General features: G+C 36.0%; 1 protein-coding gene across 1 annotated transcript; it reads right to left on the reverse strand.

Annotated features, from left to right (window-relative positions):
• Positions 1-1,747: 1,747 nt before the first annotated feature.
• On the reverse strand, positions 1,748-14,245 carry LOC128228187 (adenosine deaminase-like protein). The gene is made up of 10 exons (XM_052939350.1): positions 14,139-14,245; positions 11,151-11,278; positions 10,557-10,617; positions 10,056-10,143; positions 8,817-8,973; positions 7,147-7,198; positions 6,935-7,015; positions 6,654-6,789; positions 6,163-6,263; positions 1,748-2,073 (listed from the first exon to the last, which is right to left on the reverse strand). The coding sequence occupies exons 1-10, from the start codon at positions 14,172-14,174 to the stop codon at positions 1,879-1,881; spliced, it is 1,035 nt and encodes a 344-aa protein (XP_052795310.1). The 5' UTR covers positions 14,175-14,245; the 3' UTR covers positions 1,748-1,878.
• Positions 14,246-14,471: the final 226 nt, after the last annotated feature.

Genomic DNA, 14,471 nt, shown 5'->3' on the forward strand with positions numbered 1-14,471 from the left:
AAACAAATATCTTATTATGAAGTTTAATTAATCTCAAACACTCGCCAATATCTTAGATCTAAGCATTATCTAACAAGTTCGTTCAAATCAAAATTCAGGAAAAGTCATAATCTCAAACAACCTGATCAAAAATACTAAATCGGAATATATTAAACAAGTTTCAAATGTATAATGAATGAACGAACGCGTCCGTTTCGTAATCTGGAGCCACCCAGACCACTGACGCCATGAGCGTCGTGGGTTTTTCCTCCCACGTTGGCCATGTTTGCCCATCTTGGCTCGATGTATTGAATTATTTTTTTGTGTTGCTTTTTTATCTAATCAAAGTTTTAAGCGAAACGTTAAAAGATTGTCTGTTTATGAACGCCACCAGAGCGAAAGAAGCGTGTTTTACATTATTAGCCTTATTTATTTCACCATGCATGTAAAATACGTGCATTTTCAAAAAAAAATCACGAGAATTAAGCATTCGGCGCAAGCTTTATACAAATTATGTACCATTAAACATCCAAAGATTTGTAAGTTAACATTGATAATTAACTTGAAGAAACTTATGATCAATCGACCCAATATTTACTCCATATTTTGGTCTTCGGTTTCATGTGTAAGGAATTCTATTTGCATAGAAATCACTATATAAAAACAAGTCGAAAATACTGAATTAACTTTTTCTACTAATTAAAGCTTTGTTAGAATCTTGAATCTTACAAACGTACTTAATTTTGATATCGCCTATAGGATGGAATAAATCAAATAGTGCATATTTTAAGCCTAGCAAACGGTAGAACCTGGGACCAATAGTAATCATCATATTTCCAGGTGACATGTATGCACATCGAAGCTTAGATATATATAGTGCATACATGTAGTTTGATTTAAAGTGCAACACACTCAGAGACGATTTGAGACAACCGCAAAACGGGCCGATAAAGAATTATACATTATACCTGGTTCATTTAGACAAATTTGATTCACCCGAGCCTCAACTTAACATATCAGACATTGCACATATACAATGTCGTTGTTTTAGAGTTAGTTTAAACTATTTTTTATTTAACAACGATTGTGAAGAAAGTTATATAAACTTATGCGAAGTAATTATCGATGATGTGTGAATGTGTGGTCTTGGGTTTGGGGGAAATTGGGAGTACCTTGTCCGGCTTGGTGACCACACACCAAACTCACATGCGCCCAGGCCGGGAATCGAACCGGGGAGGCTTTGGTAAGAGGCGAGTACGATAATCATCGCCCTAACCGGACTACCATGATATACAGTTTACAAAGATTCGCCCGCGCCCACTTGCTGCATTATATTTTCTTAGTCTGGTCTAGAGTATCCTGTATTCCCTGTACTATAAGGTTTATACACATTTTAGGGCGTAATCTAGTCGGAGGATGCCCGCAAAATACAGCAATGATCGAGTGAGAAATCTGTTACATGTCTTGTTAATAGCTTGTTTTTTGTCTTACTAATAAGACTGTCATGTTAATTGTCCGAGATTTGCTGTACATCTAGTTTTAGCGTCAAACGATTCGATGATTTGCCAACGGCTAAATATTGATGTTAAACATACGTCCAACCTTGTCGACCAATGGTTAACCTTCATTCAGAAGTAGTTGCTATAATGACACACATTTCAGACGTAACTGCAATTATATATAGATGCAATTAACTATATATGGAGCGTGTCATTGATGTCAAACGTAGATATCGTAACGGTCAGGACAATAAATTGTTTGGTTTTCTTTTCACCTTTATTTGCAATCTGATTTAATGCAGTACACAAACAAACGATTAAAATGTTAGTTTCACGGATATCTGGCAAAAATAAATGATATGAAAAAAACACTTCATTAAAAAAAAAATGCCAGGAAATATTACTTCACAGAAAGTCCATCTTTAGAATCCGTCCATTTCTTCCGTAGCATCTGTTTCACATGTTCACCAGAGAAGATGAAGTCTATGCTTCTGTAGGAGAGGTCCCACATTTGTTGGTCTGAGAGGCTGAATGTCTCCGCCGCTATGGAATACTCCCTCGATAGGGTAGTGGAAAACACGCCTTTGTCATCAGTCTGTAAAAGACAAAAGAAATTGTCACTGCATACTGGTCAAGTACTAATCTCGAATACTGATAATTATTAACGGGGTCCGGTGTGTATCAGTGTGATACACGGGCGCACATTTAAGCTGGCAGAGTAGCTCTTACAGGAGTTAGATCCTGTCTGTGCACTATGCCTCACAGCATAACAAGACTGCTACCGTTTAACACGGAGTCAACGCCCATGGATAGGCTGTTGGCATTCTTATATAAAGTATCTCCCTTCCGAAGACGTTTGGTAAGACTGAGAGAGTGTTCCAGAGGTAAAGAAATCTCATTGTTTGGTAAGACTGAGAGAGTGTTCCAGAGGTTAAGAAATCTTATTGTTTGGTAAGATTGAGAGAGTGTTCAAGAGATAAAAAATCTCATTGTTTCGTAAAATTGAGAGAGTGAACCAGAGGTAAAGAAATCTCATTGTTTGGTAAGACTGAGAGAGTGTTCCAGAGGTTAAGAAATCTCATTGTTTGGTAAGACTGAGAGAGTGAACCAGACGTAAAGAAATCTCATTGTTTGGTAAGACTGAGAGAGTGAACCAGAGGTAAAGAAATCTCATTGTTTGGTAAGACTGAGAGAGTGAACCAGAGGTTAAGAAATCTCATTGTTTGGTAAGACTGAGAGAGTGAACCAGAGGTTAAGAAATCTCATTGTTTGGTAAGACTGAGAGAGTGAACCAGAGGTTAAGAAATCTCATTGTTTGGTAAGACTGAGAGAGTGAACCAGAGGTTAAGAAATCTCATTGTTTGGTAAGACTGAGAGAGTGAACCAGACGTAAAGAAATCTCATTGTTTGGTAAGACTGAGAGAGTGTTCCAGAGGTTAAGAAATCTCATTGTTTGGTAAGACTGAGAGAGTGAACCAGAGGTTAAGAAATCTCATTGTTTGGTAAGACTGAGAGAGTGTTCCAGAGGTTAAGAAATCTCATTGTTTGGTAGGACTGAGAGAGTGTTCCAGAGGTTAAGAAATCTCATTGTTTGGTAAGACTGAGAGAGTGTTCCAGAGGTTAAGAAATCTCATTGTTTGGTAGGACTGAGAGAGTGTTCCAGAGGTTAAGAAATCTCATTGTTTGGTAGGACTGAGAGAGTGAACCAGAGGTTAAGAAATCTCATTGTTTGGTAAGACTGAGAGAGTGAACCAGAGGTTAAGAAATCTCATTGTTTGGTAGGACTGAGAGAGTGTTCCAGAGGTTAAGAAATCTCATTGTTTGGTAAGACTGAGAGAGTGAACCAGACGTAAAGAAGTCTCATTGTTTGGTAAGACTGAGAGAGGAGTGTTCCAGAGGTTAAGAAATCTCATTGTTTGGTAAGACTGAGAGAGTGTTCCAGAGGTTAAGAAATCTCATTGTTTGGTAGGACTGAGAGAGTGTTCCAGAGGTTAAGAAATCTCATTGTTTGGTAAGACTGAGAGAGTGAACCAGACGTAAAGAAATCTCATTGTTTGGTAAGACTGAGAGAGTGTTCCAGAGGTTAAGAAATCTCATTGTTTGGTAAGACTGAGAGAGTGTTCCAGAGGTTAAGAAATCTCATTGTTTGGTAGGACTGAGAGAGTGAACCAGAGGTTAAGAAATCTCATTGTTTGGTAGGACTGAGAGAGTGTTCCAGAGGTTAAGAAATCTCATTGTTTGGTAGGACTGAGAGAGTGTTCCAGAGGTTAAGAAATCTCATTGTTTGGTAGGACTGAGAGAGTGTTACAGAGGTTAAGAAATTTCATTGTTTGGTAAGACTGAGAGAGTGTTCCAGAGGTTAAGAAATCTTATTGTTTGGTAAGATTGAGAGAGTGTTCAAGAGATAAAAAGTCTCATTGTTTCGTAAAATTGAGAGAGTGTTCCAGAAGTAAAAAAATCTAATTATTTGGTAAGACTGAGAGAGTGAACCAGAGGTAAAGAAATTTCATTGTTTGGTAAGGTTGAGAGAGTGAACCAGAGGTAAAGAAATTTCATTGTTTGGTAAGATTGAGAGAGTGTTCAAGAGGTAAAAAATCTCATTGTTTGGTAAGATTGAGAGAGTGAACCAGAGGTAAAGAAATCTCATTGTTTGGTACATGTAAGACTGAGAGAGTGTTACAGAGGTAAGGAAATCTCATTGTTTGGTACATGTAGGACTGAGAGAGTGTTACAGAGGTAAGGAAATCTCATTGTTTGGTATATGTAAGACTGAGAGAGTGTTACAGAGGTAAGGAAATCTCATTGTTTGGTACATGTAAGACTGAGAGAGTGTTACAGAGGTAAGGAAATCTCATTGTTTGGTATATGTAAGACTGAGAGAGTGTTACAGAGGTAAGGAAATCTCATTGTTTGGTACATGTAAGACTGAGAGAGTGTTACAGAGGTAAAGAAATCTCATTGTTTGGTACATGTAAGACTGAGAGAGTGTTACAGAGGTAAGGAAATCTCATTGTTTGGTACATGTAAGACTGAGAGAGTGTTACAGAGGTAAGGAAATCTCATTGTTTGGTACATGTAAGACTGAGAGAGTGTTACAGAGGTAAAGAAATCTCATTGTTTGGTACATGTAAGACTGAGAGAGTGTTACAGAGGTAAGGAAATCTCATTGTTTGGTACATGTAAGACTGAGAGAGTGTTACAGAGGTAAGGAAATCTCATTGTTTGGTACATGTAAGACTGAGAGAGTGTTACAGAGGTAAAGAAATCTCATTGTTTGATACATGTAAGACTGAGAGAGTGTTACAGAGGTAAGGAAATCTCATTGTTTGGTACATGTAAGACTGAGAGAGTGTTACAGAGGTAAGGAAATCTCATTGTTTGGTACATGTAAGACTGAGAGAGTGTTACAGATGTAAGGAAATCTCATTGTTTGGTACATGTAAGACTGAGAGAGTGTTACAGATGTAAGGAAATCTCATTGTTTGGTACATGTAAGACTGAGAGAGTGTTACAGAGGTAAGGAAATCTCATTGTTTGGTAGGACTGAGAGAGTGTTACAGATGTAAGGAAATCTCATTGTTTGGTAGGACTGAGAGAGTGTTACAGAGGTAAAGAAATCTCATTGTTTGGTACATGTAAGACTGAGAGAGTGTTACAGAGGTAAGGAAATCTCATTGTTTGGTACATGTAAGACTGAGAGAGTGTTACAGAGGTAAGGAAATCTCATTGTTTGGTACATGTAAGACTGAGAGAGTGTTACAGATGTAAGGACATCTCATTGTTTGGTACATGTAAGACTGAGAGAGTGTTACAGAGGTAAGGAAATCTCATTGTTTGGTACATGTAAGACTGAGAGAGTGTTACAGATGTAAGGAAATCTCATTGTTTGGTACATGTAAGAATGAGAGAGTGTTACAGAGGTAAAGAAATCTCATTGTTTGGTACATGTAAGACTGAGAGAGTGTTACAGAGGTAAGGAAATCTCATTGTTTGGTACATGTAAGAATGAATGAGTGTTCCAGAGGAATAAAATTCTCATTGTTTGGTACATATAAGACTCAGAGAGTTTTCTAGAGATGCAGAAATCTCATTGTTTGGTACATGTAAGACTGAATGAGTGTTCCAGAGGTAAAACATTCTCATTGTTTGTAACAAATAAGACTTAGAGAGTGTTTCAAAGGAACAAAATTATCATTGTTTGGTACATATAAGACTGAGAGAGTGTTCAAGAGGTAAAGATCTCATTGTTTGAAAGAAATTCATTGCAGAAAATAACTTCAGTAAGGTAAATCTATAAACAATATCAACATCTGAAGGGTCAACCCTTTGGCATTTTAGCCATTTGTTCCATCATCTCTGACTGAAACTGACGAAGTGTCAAGCCTTTGGCATTTTAGCCATTTGTTCCATCATCTCTGACTGAAACTGACGAAGGGTCAAGCCTTTGGCATTTTAGCCATTTGTTCCATCATCTCTGACTGAAACTGACACCTATAGTTTTAGTAACATGAAATTTCCAAAGAAGGAACCATATATGACATGTTTTATACTTACAACAGGAGTGTCTATGTTTCAATCTTAAATAACAAACATTCACTTTAAATCATTTTCTAAACATACATAGTTGGAAATGCTTCCCTTATCATGTAGCATGTAGTAGGGTGGATGGACAAACACTACTCACACATATAACACAAGGATGCCCCAGATCGTACCAGTACTGGAAATGGTGATTGTCATAACCTTCTACTGTCTTTCCCACTATGTTAGATGTCAAGCACAGCTCTGTAAAACATTGACTGTATACACATTGAAATGGATTATGTTCATCAAACTGATTCACTTGATACACCCACTTAAGTAATGACATAACGTTTGCCTATTTTTCATACATTGATTTTCTGATCATTAACACAATTAGTTGCAAAATTTAATTGATCATGTTCCAGTTTCATATTGTTTTTTAAATAAAATCAAAACTCTGTATGATGTTTGATATGCTCAAAGACAGGATCTATAAATGTTTGATCTAACATACAGTGTTCCTATTTTTCCGACAGCCAAGTGCAGTGATATTGGAAATTGAAAGTGTTTATATCTATAAAGTATCACAAACTTTGTTGTAAAGGCCAGTGCTCAGCACAGTAATTTACCAAACCATTAACTAGCATTTACCCAACGGTATACGGTGCCTTGTAACAAAATCCTCTAGCTGCTTGGATCCCCCAGTGTCAGGCTGCAGACATGTACCATGCCCTATCCGGTCTGGGGTCACCTGTAGGATCTTCCACGTCTCCTCTGGGGCTGGAACCTGTCATGTTCATGTTTTGGTGCAGGGTATTATCACAATAGTTAAGTTTTTTGAAGGCTCTGTTTTTTTTTCCGACAGTAACTAAGTTTGTATACATATTATTAAATGTACTTGTACTAAATGTTAATCTACTTTGTATAAATACCTCAGCTAGGTGAAGAGCAAGTTTGAGCCCCTGAAGTCTACCCTCTTCGAATACTGGTATAAACTCGGCACCATCTCCTGCCTGAAAAAAATGCATTTCAAATTGTTGAAACAGGACCACTGTGAGTGGAGCTATCTCTCTTATAATACACTTAATGATGTATGACCAAAATAACCTGACATAATACAAACGGAATAAACTATGTAACATACATTTGGATCACCACTGAAATCTATTCCAACCACAAGACCATCTGTTTTCTCCCTGAAATATAGTTCAAAAAAGTTTATTATCGCTACTTTGATACATATGTTCAACAAATATCAAATATAAAGCTAAGATTTACAATAAATGATAAAACATCCCTCAAACAAGGCATGGCAATAAAGCTTTATTGCTGAAGTTCAAAACAAACTGATCTTTCAAGACTAAAATTCTGTGAAAAAATGTGTCGCCTATCAGGATCACCTGTCATTGTTTAATCATTGTTTTCATCAATTTCGATATTAAATTTTAATGTTTAATTATTATATAACTTTCATACATCCATAAATCAATTAACGTTACAGTGGGACCAGTTCATCTTTTTGTGTATTTGTGATGTTAATGATTAATGATGAGCCGGATCCCAATGTGGGGCATATGAACATGGATTTAAATCCAATTATCAGAGTGAACATTTATGCCAAGTTGTGAATATCTGCACCCAATTATTTTAAAATCCTCAAATGCATGGACCACTAACAGCCATGATATGCCAAAACAAAAGGTACTTTGTCAAATGACCCTTGAGTGTGACCTTGACCTTTGACAAACAGGCAGTTGTGTTGCACAAAATATTCCGGCTTTTCATGGGAAATGTATGTGACAAATTATCTAAGAGTTACCATATACATGGCCAAGTTACAGCCGGCACACGCTTTAATACAAGTAATTTTGACCAATGACAGTAGGTGTAACATTAACCTTTGACGAAAAGTCATGGGTCGTATCGCAACACACCAGCTTCTCATAGTGAAGATTTGTGCAGGTTGTTTTAACATCCCCCATAACAGTGACAGTCACAGCGGGATTAAACAAATATACAATGATAATTTACCCATGACCCTTAAAATTATCTTGATCTACTGACATGGGATGTTGACACAACATGCCTGCTGCTCATGGTGAACATTCTTGCCAAGTTATTAAAAAAGTCACCTAATGCATCGGCATGTCACAGCCTTACAAGCCAAAATACACGAAAATTTTACCCATGACCCTTAAATGTAACCTTGATCTACCAACATACATGTAGGTCATGCATGCAATGTGCCTACTTCTCAGGGTGAACATCTGAGCCAAGTTATTTTAAAGGACCCAAAACCTGGCAAAGTTACTGGCCAAAGTTTGATGCAGACAACTCCAATGGTGCTGCAGACTACAACATAGACGTGGACAACAAAACGCTGACATGGATGACAAAACGCTGACATGGACGACAAAACGCAGACATGGATGACAAAACGCAGACATGGACGACAAAACGCTGACATGGATGACAAAACGCAGACATGGACGACAAAACGCAGACATGGACTACAAAACGCTGACATGGGTGACAAAACGCAGACATGGACGACAAAACGCTGACATGGATGACAAAACGCAGACATGGATGACAAAACGCAGACATGGACGACAAAACGCTGACATGGATGACAAAACGCAGACATGGACGACAAAACGCACACATGGACGACAAAACGCTGACATGGATGACAAAACGCAGACATGGACGACAAAACGCTGCCATGGACGACAAAACATCAGGTAAAGTAATACCTATGTGTCTGCCATGCCCTACTTTGCAAGGCACACAAAATTTGCTCATACAACAAACCTATATTCCGCAGCTAAGTTTACAGTTTCCATAGCAACAGATACAGGGTGCCTCCTATCTATGGCCAGAATAAGTCTCACTATGATATCGAGGCTTTCTTTGGAGCAGTCCTGTATGGCCCGTATAACACTCTCGACGTAAGACACTTTCGTCATACCTACATAATGTGACAGACACTGTTTTAGTGTTACATAAAATTTATGAAATACAATAAAAAAATTATGTACATCAAATATTACCAAAAATGTTATGCCTTTTTAAAGTTTTAGTAACAGAAATTGACTTTAAGGTTATGCACCTACAACAATTATTGCAATAAACTGACAGTGCTCATGCAAATTAAAAAAAAGCAACATAATCCAGTCAAAATCCTCATGGATATCAATACTACAGCTATAACTGAATGTGATTAATACCCACAAATGCGGCCAATGCTGTGGATACAATTATGGTTTTTGTACACAGCACTTTCTTTCGTTGTACTGTACCATTTATGAAGTTTTATTAAAGTACATCCAGAAGATTTCAAGATCTTCTGCAGACAAGAAAAAGTAACAAAGGGTAATTGCTGAAATATTTATGGTCCTTGTACACTGCATTTTTTCTCTTTGTGCTCTACCGTTGCATGAAATTAAAATAAATTCCATCTACTAGATTTTTCATAACTAGTAACAAAGGGAAATAATTCTTTTTTTAGCTGAGATAGAGTTACGATTCTTAAACACTGCACTTTCTTTCATTGTACTTTAAAGTTGTATTAAATTTAATTAGATTCCATCCAGTAGTTTTCAAGTTATTCTGCGTTATTAGCTGAAATAGAGTTCTGGTCTATGTACATTGCACTTCCTTCTTGTTGTGCTTCATCATTGTATGAAGTTCAATCAAATTCAAACAATTAGTTTTCAAATTATCCTGACAAGGAAAATTGAAATGAATCTACAGACCTACTGACCACAAAGTAACTCCAGTAAACCCCCTTGAAACTTTGTCAGGGGTATAAATAATGTTCTCACTTAACGAGTCCCTGTACTACATTACATGTCTGTTACATACACAAACAAAATTGCACACTGACATATCTTCTAAAGCTTTAACATGCAAGTGTGTTTAATACTGTATCTAAAGTTTGACCTAAAAACAACTCAGACATGAGAGTACCTGTGCTTGGCTCAGACATGAGAGTACCTGTGCTTGGCTCAGACATGAGAGTACCTGTGCTTGGCTCAGACATGAGAGTACCTGTGCTTGGCTCAGAACGAGGTGTTGTCCTTAACTCAAGGTATTTCACATTGTCAGCTGCAAACTCGTGAATCACATCATATGTCACCTACAATTAGAACTAAAACAAATTATATATCAAATCTCTGAATGGTTAATTCTCAATTCTGTGAATTACTCACTGTTTATGCATTTCACCACTCCTTATTTTGTATGTATGTTATTCATTTCTGTAGCTCAAATGCTTTTTTACTCTGTTAAATATTTTCTGCAATAACTACTGGTTAAACCAAATCTCTAATTAACCTGCAATATACCTTTGTTCTCATTGACAATGCTTCTAACTTTCATCCTATAAGTCATTGATGCATGTAAATATGGGTAAGAAAATACTTACAGACAATAATGCCTGTATCAATAACTGCAAAGTAACTGTAACGATATCTCAAAAATGTTAAAAACATGCAGAACTTCTAATGTACTCAAACAATGTCAAAATAATCAATGGTATACACATTGTACCTTATAAACTGCTTCAACATTGTCTGTCACTTTGTGTATCAATTTGAACATCTTAAAAACACTGTAAAATACAAATATATTTCATTAAATTGTTCAAATATATATAGTGTGAATGTACCTTTCCGACATGGTAGATAGAAATCAATTAACATTCTACTGTAACTTCCAACTAAACCTTTAGCAGTTATAATCTTGAAAAAACCACAATTCAGTAGATGAGGAATGCTTATTTCCAGCATATAACTATTCTTTATGGTTTAAATAAGAAAGTGTGAGAAGTTTCAAACATCTCTACAGTGTACTGTTTTAAAATTCACATTATACAATCATCAAATTATGATTCAACTTAATCAGCATGAATTTACCATTTATTTCATTCATAGCCAATAAGAGCAAGGCATACTATACTACTTTTGGCAATGACATCATAAAAGCTTTACAATCTATTTACCTGGGTTTCAAATATGAACTGTAAGCAAGTGATAGTTCAAGTTTCACTTAATAAACTCATTTCTTAAGCTGGTTAAAATGTAACTCTTGACCTTTACCCTACACATAATGTTGGACTAAACCCAAAATATCCATTGAGCGTACCTCTCCAGTGTATCAGACTCTCCATTCTTGAAAGCCAGTCGCCAGCTGGGGTCAACTCCACCTTTCTGCTCCACCAAAGCTGCCATTGTGTTTTCGCTGATAGAGCCATTTATATGGGCATGCAGCTCCTGATATCAAACTAGAAATTGTTAATTTGATAAAGGGCTTGTCTCCCCCATTGTATGGGCGTAGGTGGGAACAAATCATTGATGGCCATGAATTTTGTACTTTTGGACTGGAGATGAGCCAACATAGCCAACATAGGGGTCATACAGACTGATGACCAATAAATCTTTTCACGCCAAAAGATCACTGTGGCCTGTACCACAAAATAAATATGGGTCATCTACTGTTATGACCAACAAGTATAAATTTTCTGGGTGAAAGCATTATTTGGTTTTTGAGTGGAAACCGTTTGTCACCTTCAAGCTGACTGCAACCTTGACCTTTGACCTACTGATTCCAAAATAAACAGGGATCATCTACAATTCATGACTAACCTGCATACCAAGTATGAAGTTCCTGGGTCCAAGCGCTCTAAAGTATTTGAGCAGAAACTTGGTGTGACATAACAATGGACCGACGGACATATGGGCAGAAAGATGGATGGGCTGACAGACAGGGCATTTAAACAATATGTATTTTCAGGAAGGGGGGGGGGGTGTAAAAAATCGTAAAAATAATGTCAACAGTTATTTGGACTACGCATGCATTGTACCATCTTGTACTGTCATTTTTGTTTTTGTTAATACAAAATTCTTATATTAGAACAGTAGCTAGAAAGCTGAGATCTTACCATGCAATACACAGTGTGCAGATGAATTACAATGATATTCCAATACACAAATTTATGCTACTTATTGCACCATATGTGACAATATGATACAAAAGCTTTAATACACCCACTATCTCTTAAATGACATTATTCATAACTTCCACTTCCTTTTTGTTGTGCATAATTTCAATGTACATGTACCATGTTCGTGTAATGAGTGCAAATTATATATCATAAAGAAATACAAACTATACAAGAGAGTTTACTAACTACCAAAGGTAGCTACAATAATGAGCGATCAGGGATACTTTTTTATTATTTTGATATTTCTTATGTATCCCTGTAATGTATGTCTCGAGACTGCCATAGTTAAAAAAATCATCAAACGACTCGTCAACGCCCATTAAGGTGGACTACTACGACAGATGTGCATTCTAAAATGCCGTCCAGGCTTTTTTTTTTAATGATGGTTAGCCTGGACAAGGCTAACCATCATTAAAAAAAAAGCCTGGACGGCATTTTAGAATGACTACTACCATAGACAGCAGTTGCGTAGCCACAATAATGCACGTTTAGGGAAGGTTTTTTAACATATTGATATTTATTGTGTTCCCTATAACGTCAGAAGTCGATTTATTTATACCAATGTAAAATAGTATTAGACTATTATATTACAACTACACTTAAATTGTTATTAGAAAACATAAAAGGGACACATAAATGATATACTGGTTAATACCTTTTACTTTTAACTTTAGTTTTCCATGAAAAACTGACGCTGATCGGCTTCTGTCAACTTTTCACTGCCATATTGGGTTAGCCACTATTAGTAGTCTAAAATAATAGACGTGTTCTTCCAATCCCTAACGTCTAAATGGGAATGTGCAAAAAACAGGGGTGTTTTAAAAATATTGAAATTGTTTTAAGTGAAGTATTTTATGGTTGAAATTGATCATAAAGAGTTAAATTCATATTTTACCATGTAAGTGAAATGTTATTCTGCACTAAACTAGCATTTAATGCATTAAAACAAGTTGTTTACCTTTCCAATAAAACGAAAGTTGACTGACACAGATAACAATTATGCAAAGGGGAACAACTCGATACAATCATAATAACTCGGACTCCTCTGAAATGCTTCAAGACAGACCTCGTTATACAATCGTAACAACTAGGCCATGGCCGAAATGTTCCGAGCGATTTAAAACTGTGCCCTGAAGCCTTGCAGGTGCCCTTCGTTATTATATGTTTTGACAGAATGAAATGAAGAATAGCCGTCAAACTCATAATTATAAGTTGGATATTTTTTGTGTGTGTACGGAACTAATATAAAATAACATTATCTGGTAATATTTCTTGGTTTTATGATATTTTGTAGACGCTATATGCTTTAACCCAAAATCCTGATCGGAACAACTACCCACTTTTGATACTAAACAATTTGTACGTGAAGGATTTGCCATATCAAAAATCTAAAAAAAATCCGTCAATGTACAATTATTTGGACTACCACTATTAGTATATTTATCCTATGCAACGACCTCCCCTGTCAGGACATTGATATTCTCGATACATTATTCATAAGGTTGATTTTTTCCCACTGTTTTCCTGGTTAGTATATATATATATATATATACATATATATATATATATATATATATATATATATATATATATATATATATATATATATATATATATATATATATTTGTTTTATTAAAGCTTTTAAAAAACCTTATTTATATGTGTTCACATTTTTATCAAATATTGATGCCCTTTACTGAAGATGACTACCTGATTTCAAATGCACATTTTATTAGTGGAGTTTAACTGAAGCAGGTGAGTGTTATCTTTGCGCTAAATATACTAAGTGCTGAGATCTTGGCTAGGAAAACAACAAGTGGGATATGTCCCCAACACAAAAATTGTCAAAGACTCCGAAGCGGCAGTTTATATGGACTAGCAGTTGCGTTGACATGACCTACTCTATTTTTACACATCCTCATTGAAAAATTAGTCAAAAAAATTTAAAGACCACAATTATTAGGAACATAATAATCAATCACAAAACCCTTAATATCGATCCCAAATCAAAAATCGTCAAATACATTGAAACGACTGTTTAAATGGACTAGATTGATCACAGCCCGAACTGAGAAATTTAAAACAAATAAAAAAACAATCAAAGAAGTAAATGAAGATGTATAGTTACCACTTTGGGAAGATTTATAAAGAATTCTGGTGTCATTTATATAGCCTTAAAAGTCAAAGAAACGTACAAAAAGTACGCTCAGCTTATCTAGCAATGTTACATTTGTATATAAGGGAAGTAACTGTATATAGTAAATTGATAAAGGCTACAGCACACTATATTTTGTAACTATTGACACAGTCTGAGTTAACAATTATTTTCATTTATTGATATTACACGTGGCTACTCATGTTTGATTTTTCTATATTTGATAAGAACTGAGGTATCTTTCGGTACTGGTGGTGGTTGTCTTAGTAGTTTATACTCCGGGTCCCGGCGTGAGCACATTGAAGG

This window comes from Mya arenaria, chromosome 3 (genome assembly GCF_026914265.1).
Source record: "Mya arenaria isolate MELC-2E11 chromosome 3, ASM2691426v1".
In the NCBI taxonomy this organism is placed as follows: domain Eukaryota; kingdom Metazoa; phylum Mollusca; class Bivalvia; order Myida; family Myidae; genus Mya; species Mya arenaria.